General features: G+C 45.4%; 1 protein-coding gene across 5 annotated transcripts in view; it reads left to right on the plus strand.

Annotated features, from left to right (window-relative positions):
• LOC147636253 (LRR receptor-like serine/threonine-protein kinase FEI 1) overlaps positions 1–21,024 on the plus strand; it is a 47,487-nt gene extending 26,463 nt beyond the window's left edge. For all 5 annotated transcript variants that reach the window (XM_086801689.1, XM_086801687.1, XM_086801688.1 and 2 more), the window contains 4 exons: positions 17,623–17,955; positions 18,153–18,407; positions 19,915–20,048; positions 20,164–21,024. In XM_086801689.1, the coding sequence (XP_086657815.1) occupies positions 17,623–17,955; positions 18,153–18,407; positions 19,915–20,048; positions 20,164–20,382 (941 nt within the window). In that variant the 3' untranslated portion in view covers positions 20,383–21,024. The remainder of the gene's footprint in view (positions 1–17,622; positions 17,956–18,152; positions 18,408–19,914; positions 20,049–20,163) is intronic.
• The last annotated feature ends 166 nt before the right edge of the window (positions 21,025–21,190 follow it).

Below are 21,190 nucleotides of genomic sequence, written 5' to 3' on the forward strand. Positions count from 1 at the left end.
ACGTTTAGCACTCTTTCCATATGGATATTGTGGATTATATTATCAAGCTTACAAGCAAGCTATACGGAGATATATCTCAAGATATCTTAAGGATATGGTGACGAGATATTCCTTTTGGCTTCATGACCAATCTGGCAAAGAAAAGCTAAGTATACTTTGAGTTTGCAAAGTTGGTGCTTTGGCTATTTACTATGAAGTGTTTTTGATGTTCACTAACCCTTGTATAGCCATGCAAGGAGAAAGGTGATGTTGTTTGCCTTGAGATGGTTTCAGGGAAACATTGTTTATGGCTCTCTTTATTGGGATGGATTATATCTATGGAGATTTCTTTCTTGGACGAGATTTATATAGATATTGGGCTTCGCAAGCAATTTCTATGGACGAATCTGTCCGAGTTTATAGAGAAGAAATCTTTGGATATCTCATGGATATGATGCTTTTATGGATAAAGTCCACCTCTACTCCAAGGTGTGTGGTTAGCACAGAGTATGTGGTAAGAGTTATGGTATACAAGGATTATGGTCTTCTTTTCTAGGGATTTGGATCTATCCTCAGGTTTATGGATTATTCTTTTTGGCTCCCTTTATTTGGGATGCATTGGACTTATGGAACTCATGGTTCACATACCTTGTGTAGTGTTCTCCTGTCCTACGTGTTCTCTTGAAGATTGTTTCTACCATGTGTGGGTGGAACAATAGAGAGCAAATGGAAGGGAACATGGGCACTTCAAAGGGTAGTGACAAGCACAACATACCCTGTGTACTGTTCTCTTGTCTTACGTGCTCTCTTGAAGATTGTTTCCACCATGTGTGGGTGGAACAATAGAAAGCAGATGGAAGGGAACATGGGCACTTGAGAGGATAGTGTGAGTTGGTGACCGAAATGCCTACAAACTATTGGTGGCCGAAACGCCTATAAACTATGTGTAGCAGAAATGCTTATGGAACACCATGTTATCTATGCCTGCGAGTGATTGTTTTATCTTGTTACTTGAGCTCACCTCTCATCCAAGGGGTGTGATCAGAGTACCAACACGGAATGCAAGTGGTAAAGTGGACATGACGCCTGGTTGGCACAGGACTTATGTCTATGCCAAGGGTCATGTGGACCGATGCCTTGTTTTGGCAGGAGACTTATTTTGTCTCGCCCATTTACTTGGGACATGATTATGATATCTGGACTTATGGGACTATTTTCTCTCACCCATTTCTTCGGGACATGGATTCTTGAGTTATATTGAATTTTAGACTGTCTCGTCTCGCCCACTTGATGGGACATGATTATATCTTGAATATATGGCTTGAAGCTTAAAGTTGCGGACAACTTTTAAGAAGCTGGGGAGGATGTCACCAGCCTGGACATTTCTCAGTATGAAAGGGGTCTGGTGGACTCCAGGATGTCTAAATATTTGGAAAATACAAGCTTTGGGAATGGGAGATTATCCTAGAATACTAAGGACCACACTCCTAAAATTTAGGAGAGTTGCTATTTTTGGCCAACTCCGATGAAAATTCCGTTCGCGTCATTACATCTGGAATTGAGCAGATACCAAGAGTTAGCAAAAAGCCTATGACAGAATGTCTACCAGTTGGACTTGTTAGAAAGTGGATCAAAGTGAGACAAGTGGCCTCACACTTGTCACTTCAGCTATTGTGTGGCTCTCCACTTGTCATTGTAGCCTTCTCTTGCCATTTTAGCTCATGGGAGGCCCAAATCTATAAATTGGGACCCTCTCTCTTCATTAATAGAGGCTCTCTTGCTGCATACTAGCCTCTACCACCGTCACATTCTGCCCTAGTGATGGCTACTCTCTTTCTCTCTCACTTGAAGGCTGCCCATGAACCCAAGGAGAATAATATCATGTACAAGCTTTGAGGGCCTTACTCTTCCCACGGGAGATGCCAGATTATCCATATACAAATGCCATAACACAGCCCTACACGAGGCAACCGAGCCGGAACATAGGCTGTAGAAATGCCGAGCCGACAACATAATCCATATACCTCCGTGTGGGTACCGATTCTTTCCCAAAAACCACGGGTCTTCATGCAATAGAGCTGGTACAACAAGTACAACTCTCCATTCAGCCGGTACAATAGGTACAATGGTTGGTACAGTCGGTATAGTGGCAGGTACAACAGGTACAGTGGTTGGTATAGTCGGTATGGTGGCTGGTACAGTAGGTACATCAAGTACAAATGCTGGTACAACATGTACAGTGACTAGTACAACATGTACAGTGGTTGGTATAGCAAGTGCACAAGCTAGTACAGTCGGTATAGTGGCTGGTATAGCCGGTACGGTGGTTGGTACAGTAGGTACAGCAAGTACAAATGCGGGTACAACAAGTACAATGGTTAGAAATCATAATAAATGATTAAATATCCTTGCCTTCAGTATTTCTTCGCGATGGAAGCCTCCCCAACAGTCGGTATTCTTCATGGGCAGCCTTCAAGTGAGAGAGAAAGAGAGTAGCCATCATTAGGGCAGCCTGTAACGGTGGTAGAGACTAGTGTGCAGCAAGAGAGCCTCTATTAATGAAGAGAGAGGGCTCCAATTTATAGATTTGGGCTTCCCATGAGCTAAAATGGCAAGAGAAGGCTACAATTAGAAGTGGAGAGCCACACAATAGCTGAAGTGACAAGAGAAGGCTACAATGACAAGTGGAGAGCCACACAATAGCTGAAGTGACAAGTGTGAGGCCACTTGTCTCACTTTTATCCACTTTCTAACAAGTGTCAGGCTGCACAGCATATAGGGTTGCACATGGCTTGCATAGTAGTCATCTTAGCAGTCAGACTTGCATCTGCAAGGCATACATGTTGCCCATGAACTCTCTGGGAAAGAATGACATCCATCATCAAAGGAGGACATAAGTTTTGGGCTTCAACTGGCAGGAGCAGGGGGTTTCTCTTCCACAGAAGACGGAAGTTTGCTCCAACATCGCCTCAAGAGGTTCAGAGCTTCAGGAACGACGGAGATGGTAGGTGAAAGGTTTCCAGAGGCAGGTCAGGGGTGACTGAGGTATTTCCAGGCAGTTTTAGTAGCATTTGCCGTTCAGTTCCCGTAGTACATGGAGTCTTGGCTCAAAGGATTTCACTCCTGCAGACGACCTCAGTCCCGGCAGTAGAAGACAGAAGGGGGCAATGGTTCGGAGGAGAAGGATCACAGAGGAGTCGAAGGTTGCCAGGTATACCACCCAGCAACAGTTTAGCAGCGGGGAATGTCACGTGCACACCATTCAGGTGTACAGTGACATGGCATCATTTTAGCATCATTAGCATCATCAGGAGTTATCAGGTATTTTACAGGCATTTATGCAATTTTACAGGCATTTTACAAGCATTTATGGGGCAGCCGACCAGCAGTCTTGGACATTTCATCTGGCCGACCAGCAGCAGTCCTACATATATATACAGGCGCCTCTCCATTCAGTAATTCAAGTCCATCATTGAGCATTCAGTTCAGTTCAGCCCATCAGATCTGCAAACGCATGGAGCATCCACCTTCCCGTGTTGGAGAGCATTTGCGTTTCATCATCAGGTCAGCATAGCATCTGTTCCAAAGCATCCCTTCAGCGTTTCCTTCCCAGGAGACAAGGGAAAGATAGTGGATAGCAGTTCATTCAGCATATCAAAATATTCAGCATATAGGCAGCATATTCAGTAGTATAGATCCATTTGGATCTCATTGTAACCGCATTCATCATCTAATATGGCTGCATTGCATTGACACATATTTGTCTATCTCTTAAACATCATTAAGTGCAGTTTAGTTAGACTAAGGTTGTGATTACTACGGTCTTAACCTCTACATGTCACATCTGTATACTAGAGAAGAACACCATCCTGGTCCTCCTGAGCTAGAAGCACGCTGGGAGTCGTAGATGAGTCACTAGAAGTATCTCCATCACATACTTCTGGCTGGAAGTACTTGGGGGAAACTATCTGTATACTAGAAAAGAACACCATCTTGGTCCTCGCGAGCTAGAAGCGCCTTGGGAGTCCTAGATGAGTCACTAGAAGTATCTCAATCACTGTCTTGTGTTGTGCCTTTGCCCTTCTTTTGAGATGAAGACTTGCCCTTGGTCTTGTCCTTCTTTTTGGACAAGCGGTCCTTAGACAAATGTCCTCTCTTCCCACACGACAAGCATCAACTCTGACCTTTCTTCTGTACGGAAGCAAGTGCCTGATTGCCTTTGCTTCCAAGAAAGCCTATGCTTTGATACCATTGTCACTAAAAGGGGACCCGGAACAATAGACAGACACGTCAAATACCAGACAGAGCTTTGAAAACATAGCTGAAGAAAAACACAAATAAAATAATGACACCACACTGAGCTGGAACGGCCGGCCTTCTGTAGGTAACTCCTTTATTACCAAAGAAGCTTTTACGAAGATCTCCAAGGTGCGGGTGCCTTCAACTGCTGATTTCCGCAACACTGCAGTGAGATTCGTACGGAGCTTTTTTGCCAAACTCCATGTTCTAAACAGTCCATGAATCAGCTCATAAACAGTCCATATTACAGCCCGGTACGGTGCCAAAACAGCCGCGAACTCCGTGCCAAAACAGCCCCAAAACGGAGCCTCAAATCAACCCCAGAAGAGCTCTCAAAATTGTCCCATATTCCTCCAAAACAGCACCAGAAGTGTGGCCTGAAGGGGGTGATGAAGAGAGAAAGAAGCACACAACAATCACCGTTCTCGCAAGCGATACCCTTGCATATAGAAGAACGCCTTGGTCTTCAGGAAGGTCCAAAAAACAACGTGCTTTTCATGATGAAACTCTTCAAAAATCACCCGCGGTATAATTGTCTATGCATGGGCCACTTGAGAAACACGTCTGCACCGAAAAGAACACACTTTCATCGGGAAGTATCTCAATCACTGTCTTGTGTTGTGTCTTTGCCCTTCTTTTGAGATGAAGACTTGCCCGTGGTCTTGTCCTTCTTTTTGGCTTAGACAAATGTCCTCTCTTCCCACACGAGAAACACCAACTCTGACCTTTCTTCTGTACGGAAGCAAGTGCTTGATTGCGTTTACTTCCGAGAAAGCCTATGCTTTGATACCATTGACACTAAAAAGGGACTCGGAACAATAGACAGGCACTTTAAATACCAGACAAAGCTTTGAAAACATAGTTGAAGAAAAACACAAATAAAATAACGACACCACACTATGCCGGAACGGCGGCCTCTCGTAGGTAACTCCTTTATTACCAAAGAAGCTTTTACAAAGATCTTCAAGGTGCGGGTGCCTTCAACTGTGGATTTCCACAACACTGCAGTGAGATTCACACGGAGCTTTTCTGCCAAACTCCATGTTCTAAATAGTCCATGAATCAGCTCATAAACAGTCCATAAAACAGCCCGGTATGGTGCCAAAACAGCCCCAAACTCCGCGCCAAAACAGTCCCAAAAGGCAGCCTCAAATCAGCCCCAGAAGAGCTCTCAAAACTGTCCTAGATTCCTCCAAAACAGCCCCAGAAGTGTGGCCAGAAGGGGGCGATGAAGAGACGAAAAAGCACACAATGATCACCGTCTTGGCAAGCGATACCCTTGCACATGGAGGTCTGTTGAAGAAGAACGCCTTGGTCTTCAGGAAGGTCCGCACTTTTTGTGATGAAACTCTTCAAAAATCACCCACGGTATCATCGTCTATGCGTGGGCCACTTGAGAAACACCTGTGCACCCAAAAGAACACACTTTGATCGGGAAGATCCATGCTGTCCAGCCCTGAATCTCTGTTTTCAGCTCACAGACGACTCTCAGAAGGCTGCCTATGCCTGTAGCACACACCCCGAGATTGCCAGACCATGCATCCGCGATACATACTGCTGTACAGCCTGTTTGCATGCTGTCAAACAGAGAAAACAGCACACAGAAGAGGTCCAAATCAGCTCCAGAGGGAGCAGGCACCAGAGAAGGAAGTGCCTCTGCCCTGTTCATGCACAGAAACTTGTGACAAGGGTAGAGGCTGCATGGTCGTCGATGGGAGGTGTGTCGATGAGACGAGGGTGAAGATGGGACAACAGTTGATGGGGGAGAAGTCAGACGAGGGCAAAAGATGGCAGCTCCCAAAGGACACGAGCCTGGGAGGGGGAAACAAGGTCCGCATGAGGGATGGCACTTAGGATGAGCCACCGAGTGCATGTAAAAATGCCGTACAATGTGTGTCAAGAGTGGACTAGCAAAACATAAGGCTGGTGCGTGTGTAGAAGTGAGACGAGCGACTGCGGAGCAAAGGACAGTGGAGATGAGTGCGGCTTAGTAAAAGGGACAAGTGGTGTGCAAAGAGAGGAATGTATCAAATAGGGGAAGGCGGAGTACTCCTTACAACCTCTTGGTAACACCTCCAGTGTCCATTAGGGGTGTTTGTGGAGCTCGATGGTGATGCGTCTCCTACGTGCGTTAGTCTTCCGCTGCGCATTCTGACATGGTATCAGAGCCCGAGCGTGTGTGGTCCTGGGTGGCTCAGGCGTGTGTGGTCCTGGGTGACCCCCTCGCGCCTCGGTGGCTTGCGGAGCTCGAATCGAGGGAGGGTGTTGCAAGGTTGGTGATTTCGAGCCTGTGATCTATGGCTTGAAGGTGCCTTTGATTATCCCATAAGTGGAAGAATGGGAAGTCGATGAGCCATATATAGGCTAGAGTGGCACCTTGTCATAGTTATCTCCTCCGGCCGGTGTTTTGGGAGGCAGCTCACCGGGAGATGGGAGCCCAATGGAGGGATGCTGCAGTGCCCGTTAGGGGTGTTTGTGGAGCTTGATGGTGATGTGTCTCCTACGTGCGTTAGTCTTTCGCTGCGCATTCTGACACGGTATCAGAGCCCAGGCGTGTAAGGTCCTGGGCGGCTCAGGCGTGTGTGGTCCTGGGCGAGGTTGTAAGACTCCAAAACAGATTCCATCATAACCTTCCATATGCCGTAGTTGTTCCCGTCCAACTAACGGTCCACCGGGAACGTGGGGAGTGTAGGGATCTTCACATGCCTCTCGGCCATCTCTGGCAGATCTGCCATTGCGGGGATGTACTCTGAAAAAGGGTGGGTGGGTGGGAACAAAGAAGAACTTACACCTGCAAGTGCCTGTCTAGCAAATCAGCCCGCCATGCTCTTGCTTCTCTTCTTCCCAAACAGTCCCATACAATCCACCAATCAGCAACACAACAGTCCCCCTCTTGCTCACACAAATCCCAAGAGCAATCAAGAGCCTAGGGCTCTGATACCATGTCAGAATGCGCAGCGGAAATGATGACCAAATCTAGGAACACGAGCAAACGCAATGCAGAAAACAACAGCACGAGAGAGAGAGAGAGAGAGAGAGAGAGAGAGAGAGGCGTGTAACTCTGCTCTATATACACAAAGAAGATCTCGAAGTGATACAATGTGGCATGGGGGCTATGGGGCCATTTTATATGGCCCCAAGAGAGCAGTCGGCCAGTAGAAGGGGCACCCGATAGGCACCCGACTGCACTCAACACCAGTCGGCCAACAGAATGAAGTCGGCCAGCATCTGATCACACGCACGAAATCGCCAACCTTCCAACACCCACCCTCGATTCGAGCTCCGCAAGCCATCGAGGCGCGAGGGGGTCGCCCAGGACCACACAGTGCCATAGTAGCAACGGAACAGGAACGGGAACGGAATGAAAGCACCACTAGGGGAACGAGAACGGGAAAAAGGGGGAACGGGAACGAGGGGGAACGGAAACAGAGAACGGCCTAGATAATTCCTAGAAATGACAATAAATCTTAACATACAATGCTCATTTATATAACCAAATCAGAGACACACTCCTTACTGCCAATGATTGAAGCTGTGGTGTACGAGCCCCATAATCCTCCCACCATAAAGCAGCCCCTATCTTAAACCTCTCTCTCTGTGCATCAGCCGATCCAAACCTTCCCAACTTGCTGCGATAAAATCCAAGTTGGTCTTTCATCGACCTTCGTTTATCTGCATCACGAACTTGCCTAGAAAGCACTGTCTCCCAACCATCCATCACCTCATCATCGGCCTCTTGTCCACATCCTTGGAACTCGGGATCCAAGACATACGCAGCAGCATGCATAGGAGTATGATAACCATTCCATCGTGGTTCACATAATTCTCGAATCTCTGCATATTTCTCATCAAACAAGCCCATTTCCCCGATTTTCTCGATCATTCGGTCAGCCCTCTCATAAACCTTGCCAATGCATGGCTCCCGTCCATCTGCAATCCGCATCAAGCGCATGATCGGCTTCATCATAGCATTGATAGTGTTGACTTCATCCAAAAATGTGAAGTCTTGTATGGTTCTTGCAACCTCTATGCCGGCTCTTGACCGAGAAAGAGCCCATCCCATCCACTCATTGCATACAACCAACTGCTTCAAAGGCAATTGCACTTTGGATAACCTCTTCATCATGAGAAAGTTATAACCAAAGCGTGTCTCTGAGTACTTCAAGAGATTCTTTTTGGGCGATCTCTTGCGGAATTCATTTAAAATAAACTGATGGTTTTGAATGAAGCTTATTATCTCCTTGCCTTTTTGAATGTGTGGATCAACCCATGGCAAGCTTCCACAAGTTGATATGCAGTTTTTCCAGTCCCAGAAGCATCATGTGAGGAAATGAATTGCATTCTTCCTTGAGAATAAGCAACCATGCCATGAATGGACCTTTTTCGAGTGTCACTCCAACCATCTGCAATAAGTGACACACCATTCTTTGCCCAACTTTCATGCACAGACTCTAAAGCTCATTCAATTGCAGCTTTCTCCTTTTGCAACAAGGTGGTGCGTAGTGTCTGATACGAAGGAGGCTTGTATGTTGGGCCATACCGTGCAATCTCCTGGACCATTTCAATGAAATATGGAGACCTGGCAACATTGAATGCTACATGATCATGATAAAAGAACCTTGCAACAGCTGCATCTACCCTCTCTTTCTTGCGGGGATCCCAAGCGGCTCCCAAGGTTTGCTGCTTGCCAGAACTTGCACCCATAGACCGCGAATCTTGGGAAAATGCAAAGCTCCCAAGTCCTCCATACTGTTGTCCATCTCCCAAGTGTGCATCTTCCCCATGTCTACTGAAGTAAGATGCATCAATTGCCGGTTTCTTTTGTGCACATGCTTTCTCCTCTTCACTTGGGTACTTTGCCAAAAGCTCTCTACGCATTTCAGGTGTTGTCCTTGGGCATTTGTTCACTTGTGCTTCATTGTTTACATGGCATAGATGTGCTCTCACACGGTTTGCTCCTCCTGACTTCTCTTTGTTACATTGCTTGCATTTCCATCGTGTTGCACCTCCCTTAGATGAATACCTTTTGAGCCTTTCAACCTCGTCCCACCAAGTAGCATTCGAAGCCGATCGCTTTGAACCCGAGTAAGCCATGATTTCTGCAAATTCGGGCAAAAAATTGAATAGACTTTCAAAGTTAACCATTACAGAGAAATGAGTCCTTTTTTTGTCTATTGTTTAATGGGGAGAGACTGTGCAGTCCAGATTGTGACATAGGTAATTTTTAAAACACCAAAATTTCAAACAAAGAAAGAGAGAGAGAAGAAAGAGAAAAGCTTGCTGCCTTGCCTTCTAAAGATGTAAAGTGTTGAACTTGAGTCTTGATCACTCTGTTGCACAGGGCCCAGGCAGGTTGCATTGTTGCTGCTTGCAGGTTGGTACCAGGCACAGTGTTGAGAACTTGAATGTACTACTATTGTGGACTCGTACTATGTAGACTGTAGTAGAATGTAGTCACTAGTGTACACTGTAGTATGTACACGGCAAGGGCTGGGGGCGTGGACTCTGGAGGTTGGGGCGACTGTACTACCTGGGCGGAACAGTACGGGCAGGCGGAACAGTACGGGCAGGGCCTGCACAGGCGACAGCAGTACGCCTACACGGCCATGGCCCACGTGTGACGGGCAGGCTGTAGGTGACAGGCGTCGGGCAGGCTGCAGGTCGGCGACTATAGTACCGGCGTCGGGCAGTGAACTTCCGAAAAGCGACGGGCGAAAGGCGACAACCGTACGGGCGTTGGGCTTCTATTTTTTTTAAAAAAAATCCACGTCATCGTTCCCACGTGGGGGAACGACATCCCAACGTTCCATCTCGCGTTCCACCAGCGTTCCACGGTCGTTCCTTGGTGTTCCACGGACGTTCCTTGGTGTTCCACGGACGTTCCGCCACCTCATCGTTCGTGACCCCCGTTTCCATCGTTCCCTTCATGCTGGCCATGGGGGAACGCATTCCACTGTTCCCAATGGGGGGAAACGGGGTTCCCTTGCTACTATGCCACACACGCCTGAGCCGTCCAGGACCACACACGCCCGGGCTTTGATACCATGTCAGAATGCGCAGCGGAAGACTAATGCACGTAGGAGACGCATCACCATCGAGCTCCACAAACACCCCCAACGGGCATTGCATCCCTCCACCGGGCTCCCATCTCCCGGTGAGCTGCCTCCCAAAACACCGGCCATAGGAGATAACTATGACAAGGTGCCACTCTAGCCTATATATGGCTCTTCAACTTCCCATGCTTCCACTTATGGGATAATCCAAGGCACCTTCTAGCCATAGATCACACGCTCGAAACCGCCAACTACCACTCTCTGTTTGTTGTCATGCTTTGTATTTCCCTTTTATGTTGGGAACGGCATGTACATTTACCTTTGGTTGCTTCTCATTTACCTCGTGGGCATTCCCTAAACTTGTGATCTTTGCTACCACATGAGAAGCATTTACCCTCCTTGGCATATTGCTCCCTTTGCTCAGGAGTGAGGCTAAACTTGCTCTTTTTTTGAGAGGCATCCTTGGGCTGCCTTCCCACCAGTGAAAACAGGTACGCACACACTCTTTAAAGAGGAGTGTGTGCGTACTTGTTTTCTAAAGCTAAAGTTAAGAAAGCCTTCCCACCACTCTTTACGTCTCTCACAGAAGGTTTAGCATGCTGTCCGCTTTTTTGCTGGTTATGACCAGCCCTCTCTTTGCCCTTGAACGCATGGCCTCCTTTACTAGGACGCTGCAATTTGTGCTCCAATTGCTCGGTGGCAAGAGTAATTGCTATATAATCTTGCAAAGTAGCATTTTGGTGCTTATCAAGATCGGATTTGTAGACTGGTTGAAGTCCAGACTTGAACTTCCTTTTCTACTTGGGCTCATCCACAAGCAAGAATGGTGAGACCTCCATGTAGATCTTCCAAAACTTTTTTACATATGTCCGCACGGACTCATTGTTCTTCTGTTCAATCTTATCCCACTTGCTCATGATCTTCTCTAAGGCATTGGGAGGCAAGAATTGTGCATAATCTTTCTCTTTAAAGTCCTTCCATGTCTGAAGGGGGCTACTAGAGAGCTTTTCCGTGATCCACCAGTAGGCAGCCAAGCCCTTGAGAAACATGCTTACATGGCGAATCTTGGATTTCTCAGAGAATTCCTCATCACTGAAGGCAATGCCAAACTAGGCTATAAAAGCCATTGCTTTGCTTGCATCATAATCACCATGATAGGCTTCAAACTTTATAGATTTGTCACCTTCTTTAAATTCTTTAAGCCTCTTGGTATGGTGACCCTCATTTTCTAGCTTTCTCTTCCCCTTATCCAATGGGGCAGTAGTAAGTGCATGCATCAGACCCTAACGAGAAACATGCGGCACAGAGGCATGTGCTCTATGCAACGGTGACTTGTGCAAAAGCGGCCTCCACAGAGAATTCCTCATCACTGAAGGCAATGTCAAATTGGGCTATAAAAGCCATTGCCTTGCTTGCATCATAATCACCATGATAGGCTTCAAACTTTATAGATTTGTCACCTGCTTTGAATTATTTAAGCCTCTTGGTAGGGTGACCCTCATTTTCTAGCTTTCTCTTCCCCTTATCCAATAGCAGCAGGTGCATGCATTAGACCCTGACGAGAAACATGCGGCACGGAGGCATGTGCTCTATGCAATGGTGACTTATGCAAAAGCGGCCTCCCAATACTTGCATTCTTATAAGGATCCTTGCAGGAGACTCGTTCACCTTGGGTTTACTTGGTGGTGTGATACATAATCAGCTTTGATTGTCCCAACATTATGCACAACTTCCAGCCCATGATTGGGCTCATCTCTAGCCAATTCCATAGGCAAAGCGGGGTGGCTAACATGCCTATCACTTTTCCCATGGGGAGCATGCATCACATGTACATTAACATCCTCTTTGCTACTCTCTTTGCCATATACATCCTTTTTTTTTTCTCGACCCATGCGGGGTGGAGGCTTGCTTGGAAGCTTCAGAAGCATGAGTACCAATTGCTTGGCCATGTGAACTAGCCCCTTGATGACTTTATGCATGGCTGTCCATAGTGTTCGTTGGCTGTACATACGGAGCCCAATGCCCAATCGATTGTTTCCCCACTGAGAAGAGGGAAACAACCGTGCTTTGATACCACTGAAACAACACCGGCTAGGTGTGAGCGTCCTTGGGCACCATCTCATGAACAATATGCATGTCACACTTAATATGTAAAAGCCACATTCCACATAACAATTGAATGATACATCATTGCACAAGATAATATGCATAAGGGACAAACACTGCACAATACACCGTCATTGCCCCGCCTCTCGATACTGAAGTATATTATTGGAGTATTTAAATTTGTACAAAGTTCCAAGGGCTTGCCAGCCAGATAATCCAATGCAATGCAAGCATGAAGACAAGTTACCCAAATAGAAGTATGTTGGAGTAGTTTGTCGATGTCGGACTCGTCTCGAATGAGTCTAAATAGCCTGGCCACTAGTCTCATACATCTGGAGGGAAGTGAACGCGAAATTGTCATTCTGAGACCACACATTTACATGCATTCTCGTACTAGAGCCTAGCTCACACCCTTGTAGAGTCCATGGTTCAAGCCTCTCTAATATGAGTACACAAACAGGTCCTAATACGTGGTGTCAATAGCAGGTACTCAAATAGGTACACTTGTTGCCGGTTCACGGCACGTACATCTGGCATTGTAGATGTCGGATGATAGTTAGCCTGTACTTGCAGATATAGTAGGGTTTTCAGCTTGTACTTACAAGTAGAGTTAGGGTTTCAGCTTGTACTTGCAGGCACAGCTAGGGTTCAGCTTGTACTTGCAAGTATAGTAAGGTTTGGATCATGTACCTGTAGGTACTGTTAGGGTTTCAGCATGTGCTGCAAGTACAGTTAGGGTTTCAGCTGGTCCAGTATTTAAAGTGAGTGAACTCCTAAGGTTATAAAACCTTTGCAAATATAAATAAGGTTAGAAATGTTACTTACTATTTGTTCATATGCCACAAACTTAGTCTGAAGACAGGGCATTCACACGGTTCTCAAGTGGCGTCCTCTGTCCGTGAATTGGACATGTCATAGCAGGCAGTCACATGAAAACAAGTCACACGAAGTTAGTTTCAAGCAAGCGGAGATGCGTGCACGTGCATTATGCAATGGATATATCTCCCATTCGTGGAACCTGTAGATATGAGGTCTTCCCAAACACGGAAATGGCTCAGTGGCAAGTCTAAACTGGGATCCCTGACAGTGGGTTCCATGTCTTGGCCACACTACGAGTGACACGAGCCTTGGCCTCGTGTAGGTGACTCCAATCCTGGCCTCAGTACGAGGGACGCGAAGCTCCTTGGCCTCTCATACCTTAGCAGGAAATAAGGGAAGACCACTTGGGCAGCCAAATGGTGACATGAAGAGTGATCTGCACATGAGATACTCCTCCCATTATCCGTAACCTGCATGGAGCTGAATACATAACGTCTGGAAGTGATATGCTTGGAAGCTCCGTTGTCTATGTGCAAACAGGTTAGCTCTTCTCACGTGCACTTAGAGATAACTCATTATTGACCTCTTCTATGGTCAGAAACACCCAATCATCCTCCACGACGTTGGCTAAATTCTCGTATTTGTCATTCGAAGAGTCTACGAGATTGCCTGTTTTTTTGCGTGCGTCTTTCTTCTCTTTATTTTGAGCAATCAATCCTCTTCTTGATATAGTGCCGAGGCTTATGGTAGAAATGGCATTTCCCTTTCTTATTCTTGTTCTTTGAGGCGTCACCCTTGGAAGAATTATCACCCTCGGTGACTGATTTCCATTTATCTGCCTTTGTTTTGCCTGTATCCTTCATTGCTAAGGCCTGTTCACCACCATGAGAGCGATTGGCCCTAGTTTGCTCCTCTCGCAGAGACAAAGCCCACAAGCTCATCAAAGAGATTGATCTCTGCAACCCCTCATAGAGAGATTAGGAGGTGTGTGGAATCCGGGGTAAGGAGGCAAAGAATTCAAAGTATTTGTAACAAGCTGCCTATCAGGTACACCTTCATCTATACTTGGCGGTTGTTCCATGAAGAGTTTGACCTTGGTAAGATGCTCTGTCATGGAGTCTCCCTCATGCATCTCAAGAATGTTAAGCTGCCTCTTGAGATAGGCAACGTGTGCCTCATTCCTTGTTTGATACATGTAATCCAGTGTGTTCCATGCTTGTTTTGCTGATCTACATGACCGTACATGAGGTATGATAGATCTTTTGAAGGATAAGGCAATCAATGTGCATCATGATAATCCCACCTCCTTTGTTCATGTGTAGGGGGAGGAGAATCTGCAACCCTTTGTGCAGCTGTTCTCCAAGGTGTAGCTGGCCTAAGTGTTGGTGGGCATGTGTCATCACTTGACTCGATATCCCAAAGCCCTTCGGCTACCAACACATTATGAATCATAGAACTCCACAAGGAGTAGTTGGTTCCGTCCAACTTATCCTCTTGGCTAACACCCCAAATACATGTGCCTGTGCCAGCACTGCTCAACAATGCAAATAGCCTAGTGATCTATTGCAAACACAAGTGCTAGAGCAAGTATCTCTCGCGTGTGTGTGCCTACAAGAGTATTGAACTGTAGTATAAAAGCTCAAATGCACTGTATTAAAAATATACCTGATGACTTGCAAGAGCACTCTTTTTGTTGATGCTCCATGACCCGAAAGCCGCCTTGGAGTGCCCACGAACTGCCTATGAAGTGCCGTAGTCTGCCTGTGCCGCTTGCTTGCTGCACTGCCAAACTTCCCGTGTGCTGCCTGTGCAACACTGAAGTCCATTGGCCGCTGCTCCTGCAGAGCTACCACCACCGGTCGTCGCCCTTGCAGCGCCCTAGTCAGCCACTACGCCTCTTGCCCAGCAACACCCTGTGCCTAGGCCGTGGAGCTGTGCCCTGCTGTGTTGTACTTGTGGCCACTACTGAGGTGCCGCCTGTGTCCTTGTTGGGGATCACGATCCCTCTTCCTCTCCTCCGTGCCTGGCTCTGGGTGCCACCCACCTAGGCTTTGGCTCCACTGCCTATAGGCAACCATGTTGCCACCTTGCGTGCCACTGGCTGGCCTCTATAGCGGATCTTGCTCATGTGTACTGTAGACACCACAGCTGCCTGACCACCTGTCACAGCCACTCTGCTGTTTGGTACAAAGCTACGCTGTCGTCTGATACAGAGCTGCCTGCTCTGAGAGAACGCAGATGGCAAAGATGCTGCTGAAGCTAAACTGCTGCCGTGCTGCTCTGATACCAAATGTTGTATGTTGCCGTGCTGCTCTGAGAGCTTGCTGCAGGTAGCTACAACACACACGCGCACACACACACACACACATTTTTTTTTTTGGTAATATCCAGTGCAGTATATTTATATGCTCATAAATTTACATGATGGGAGGTCTCCGAAATGGAGAGTATCCCAAAGATTAGAAACATAAAAAGAAAAGCTCTATGCAAGAAGCATCCATATCATCCTCATGGCAGGCATCATATAAGGATTGCCGCAATGAGGCTCGGAAAGATTCACATGACTTGTGAATCTGCCGACCCAAGTATGCCAAATTATGCTCGCTCCAGATTGTCCAAAGAGCCCAATATCTCACCCAAGAGAGAAATAGTGAGTATTGAGACAAAGACCTCATAAATTTGCCAAAAAGCCAGAAATGTTTCCCAAATCTGTGACTTGGGAAACGGAGCCGAAGATAATATGAAATTCTCTTGAGGAGGATCCTAGAACACGGGCAGTGCCAAAGCAAATGAAGAATAGTCTCTGAAGGAGCCTGACATCTTAAACATGTGGATGGTGCAATGCAACGTTTAGCAAGTGTGACCCCCACTGACAATGTGGCGGGAAGAGGAACAGGATGAGTGCATGTAGCAAAGGGTTGCAATTGCCAATCCGTAAGCCTGTCTGTGTCAGCCATAGGAGGAACAGGTAGAAAAGGATGTAATAAATCAGCAATTTTCTTCCATATAGACCTATGATGCATTCCCAATGCATAGGAAGCAGTGGCCTGAGGAAAAGATAAGACATAGCCCTGATCATCTACCACATCATGTATGTATCTAATTCCCAGTTTCATGAGATTGTATGCCCGAACAGGTTCCTGTAAAGCGAGTGGAATGCCAAAGATGGCACTCCAATGAATACTTTCTTTCCTCATTGAGTTTGTCCCCGAGCAATTATCAGGAGCCCATTTGACCTTAGAAAGTAGTTGTTTCCAGTCAAGTATCAGAGCAGTAAAGAAAGGACAGCCAGGTATCTTCCCTACAAATCTCCCAATGACAACCTCCCAATGATCAGTAATCCAATGACCATAAGCAGAAGTCCTCATGTTGACACACATGGATGCATACAAGTCCATGGCTGTTGTTGGCGGAAAAAAGTATGCAGCATAGTCGCCTTCCTTGCAAGTACATGATATCTTATATTGAGGACATTAAGTCCACCATGCATCCTAGGAGAGCACACCATTTCCATCTTCATCAGTCTCAATGCTTTCACATCAGTTTTTGTCCTCCATAACATCTCCATAGCTTGAGACATAAAGGCTGAAATATCCCTGGAGGACCAATGCAGATAGAACTGAACATAGGACATCACAATGGACTGTACTATTCTGAGCCTGACATGAAGAGGCCAAGTAGAAATCTTCCAGTATTCCAGTTTATGTTGAAGTCTTTGGAAAATCCATTTTAGTTGCTGCTTCCTGGTGATATGCCATCCTATGGGATATCCCAAATGCCTGACTACATATTTGACGCGCGCGCGCACGCGCGCGCACACACACACACACACACACACACACACACACACACACACGGGACCTAGAACTTGATGAGCAGAGAAAAAGAGCTTAGAGTCTGCGGTGGAAACACTCAACGCCAGCGTGTGAGAAGTTTTATTAACTAAAGGAAAAGCCCCTAAATCAAAGGTCCAAAGGGGTCCAACCATAATGTGCCATGTGTCCTTATAAAGGTGTAAGGGACTCTTAAGGTTTAAAAACCACTCAAACTAAAATGCTACAAGGCCTAGTGTGCCTAGCACTAGTATCTCCTACTCCTACATACAATTCCACTACAAATGTGCATATCTCCTACAAGCTTGATAAAACTTTCACAATCAGGCACCTTTAACCATTGATTTGTTGTCACAACAAGTAGTTTGGCCTTGATTGTGAGGCTTATGGTGAAGATTTATGGGGCAATCTTCTTACTGAAGTGATAATAATATAAACATGATATTTTGTTTGGTTTTGATATACCTTGTTATTTAGGCCCACATGATGCTCCATGCTTAAAAATGTTTAATAATACTGGTTGTGCTTGGTAGGTGCGATGGTGGTCATCTTTCACAGCGACATACCCTATACATCTAAGGAAATAATTCGGAGAATTGAGCTACTGGATGAGACCCATGTGATCGGTCATGGAGGCTTTGGAACAGTTTACAAGCTTGTGATGGAGGATGGCAGTGCATTTGCTGTAAAGAGGATTGACAAAAGCAGTTTGAGTTTTGACCGACTTTTTGAACGAGAGCTGGAGGTTTTGGGAAGCATTAAGCACCGCAACCTGGTCAATCTCAGAGGCTACTGTAATTCCCCCTCAGCCAAGCTTCTGATCTATGACTACCTGCAAAACGGGAGCCTAGAAGAAGTTCTGCATGGTAGTGAACCTCAATTCTTGTTTATTATGAGAGTTATTTTAGTTTTAACATGTAGCACATGGGATTGTAGGTAGGTGTTGGAGCTTTCATCCATCAATGTTCAGGGGGTTGACTGTATGTTACATTGTGATAAGCTGATGTTTTTATATTGCCTGTATAATTAACAAGATTTAGGGTGTTTTTTTGTGAAAATGCAGATCGTGATCCTGATGAATCATCACTCAGCTGGGGAGCTCGTCTGAAGATTGCATTAGGGGCTGCCCGAGGACTTGCATACTTGCATCATGATTGCTCCCCGAGGATCATACATCGTGATGTCAAGTCGAGCAATATTCTTATTGGAGAAAACCTCGAGCCACATGTATCGGACTTTGGATTGGCCAAATTATTAGAAGACAACATCTCGCATGTCACAACTGTCATTGCAGGGACGTTTGGGTATTTGGCTCCAGGTATGCGTGCTGTCAACTGTACTTGTGTGTGGGTGGGTGTGGGTGTGGGTGTGTACATGTGTAATATAAATACGTTGTATTCTAAAAAAAGTATATTACACATACACACACGACTACACACCCACGCTCGTGTGTGGGTGTAAGCTCGTGTCACGTGTGTGCATGTGTAACATACTTTTATTAGAATATAACGTTTTAATTATACTCAGTATAATATGTTACCTTATTTAATGTTATGTTTCTTTGGTTGTAGTTAGTCTATGCTATGCATTTGAGGTATGTGTGGTCAATTGTGCTTGTGCATGGGCACGCTTGCCTGTCGGTGTGTGCGTGTAATATACTCCCATTGTGTGTGTCTAGCATGCTCCTGTTATGTTATGTTATTTGTTTGTAGTTAGTCTATATGCTATGCATGATGGAGTAGGTGTATTTGGCTTGAGGTATGTGTGTTGTCAACTGTGCTCGTGCACGGGCACACTTGCCTGTTGGTGTATGCGTGTAATATGCTCCTATTGTGTGTGTCTAACATGCTCCTCCTATGATATAAAGTTTTATTTATGGTAGTGTAATATGCCACTTTATTTAATTTTACGTTAGGTCATTTATATGTAGCTAGTTATGCTATGCGTGATGGAGTTGATGATTTGAAGCTTTGTGAGTAGACTCTTATAGAGTCAATATTGCACTTTGCTTTTTTCCAAGTTTGGGAAATAACCTGATCTTTCCAAAGGCAAATATAATATGCTATCTTGTAGTGATAGTACTCTATATAGTATCATAAAATATTTTACTGTGTAGTAAAATAGCTAGGTAGCCAATCCTACCATCCCTTCAATTTATAGCCACAATCTCCGATCAACCTGTTTTGCATATTCTGCCCTAAATAAGTTGTAGCTAAACCTGTTTTGCATATTCTGCCCTAAATGAGTTGTAGCTATTTGACTTTTAAGTAAAAGAAAAGTAAATAGTCTATCGAAAAAAAATGAAAAATATTTTATTCAATGATATGAAGTTTTATGTGTGAAAGTGGTTTTTAAGAGGTTTTTTCCCTGCCAGTTATTTAATCCGCCACTTTATTCAACCCGTCCCCCTCGGCTGCAATCAGGTGGGGTCAAACCCATGACCTCTGCATTCAAGCTACAGAGCGGGGGACGTAAACATCTCTTATACACATTTGTGCTTATTTTTTATTTGTTTTAGAAATTAAAAACATCTATATTATCTTCACATATTACTAATCTTGGAATCCTTGATAATCACTGTGTATGTGTCGAAGTGGATGCAATGGCTGCTTTCTCAAATCATTAATAATTACTGTATGTGTTGAAGTAGATGCAATGGCTTCTCTCTTGCTCACTCTCAAACATACATGAAAACATGCGCATTTTGTTATGAACTTAGTACACATCTTGTATACACAGATGCTCATGCAGTGAGAGTTTGAGCGGATGCTATTGATGGGTTTTTCCTGTATCCTCAGTACATGTTTGCGTACTTTTTTTTGTAGAGTATCTTCAAAGTGGAAGAGCAACAGAAAGAACGGATGTTTACAGCTATGGAATTGTTCTGCTTGAACTCATCAGCGGGAAGCGACCAAGCGATGCATCCTTTGTTGAAAAGGGATTAAACATTGTTGGATGGGTACAATACTTTACTCAAGTCCCGATGCTGCTTTTTGTTTTCGTCCTACTGTCTCCTCTTCTAAATGATCAGGAGCTTTTGCAACTGGTTCTGATTATCATTCAAATGTGGGCAGGCGATTTCACTCAAAAAGGAGAAGAATTTGAAAGATATTCTTGACCCTAGGTGTGAGGGGGCATTCATGGATAGCTTGGAGGCGTTGCTGCAGATTGCTACTCTGTGCTTAAGTCCAATGCCAGATGATCGGCCTACTATGCATGAAGTCGTGAAGATGCTGGAAGCTGAGATTATGTCACCGTGTCCAAGTGACTTTTATGACTCAAACTCAGACTGAATTCTTGTGTTTTTGCTCTCGGCCATACAAAGCCGTGATGTGCCACTCCATTGCATAGTGGGCTAGCATGTCGGTTATTTATTCATTATTCTTTGAGTAGAAATAAGGTCATTGTGGAGAGCACTGGGCGGGTTCTGTGAGTACTAAGGAGGTCAAGCATCAGCAGCAGTAGCGAGTGCTGCTTACCTACCCTTGGAGGCCAGAGTTTCTGCAATGTTTTTGGGTGTATGTGTATGTGCAGCTTCAATTAGGGAAGAAAGTGTAATGCATGCTTGAATCATGCATTGGTTAATCACAGTTACATTCAGTACTCATACATAACCTACTATTTTGAAAAGTATGTACAGGACTGTGAATGCTCTTCTTGACTTAGTGTGAGTTGTAAGAAAAGTGGTTACTAAGCTAGAGGGATGCAAGAGGTGTCGGGGATCATCCACCCATGGTTGCTTGGATACTATCCACTAGTGACTGATCGTTATGCGTGAGCCTGCACCAACTCTTGGGTGCTGATGATGCGAGTGGAGATGTCATAGCTCGAAGTCCAGGTCACACGTGTGTTTTTGTCAAGTTTGGGAAATAACCCAAACTTTCCGTTGATATGTAAATGTATTATTCACTATGGAACTTTTCTTATTCTGTTCTGTAAGTTGTGTCGATTGAGGCATTTGTACTGTAGAGTTTCTCACATTCTTGTGTTGGGAAAGATGAAATGTCAATGACTCGTAGTTTTGAAATTTACCGAAGATGCACTACAGAATGCAATGCCTAAATGACATTCATGCAAATGTGCTATTTGTGAATGTGGTGT

This window comes from Cibotium barometz, chromosome 8 (assembly GCF_041138505.1).
Source record: "Cibotium barometz isolate CiBa-2024 chromosome 8, ASM4113850v1, whole genome shotgun sequence".
NCBI classification, from domain to species: Eukaryota; Viridiplantae; Streptophyta; class Polypodiopsida; order Cyatheales; family Cibotiaceae; genus Cibotium; species Cibotium barometz.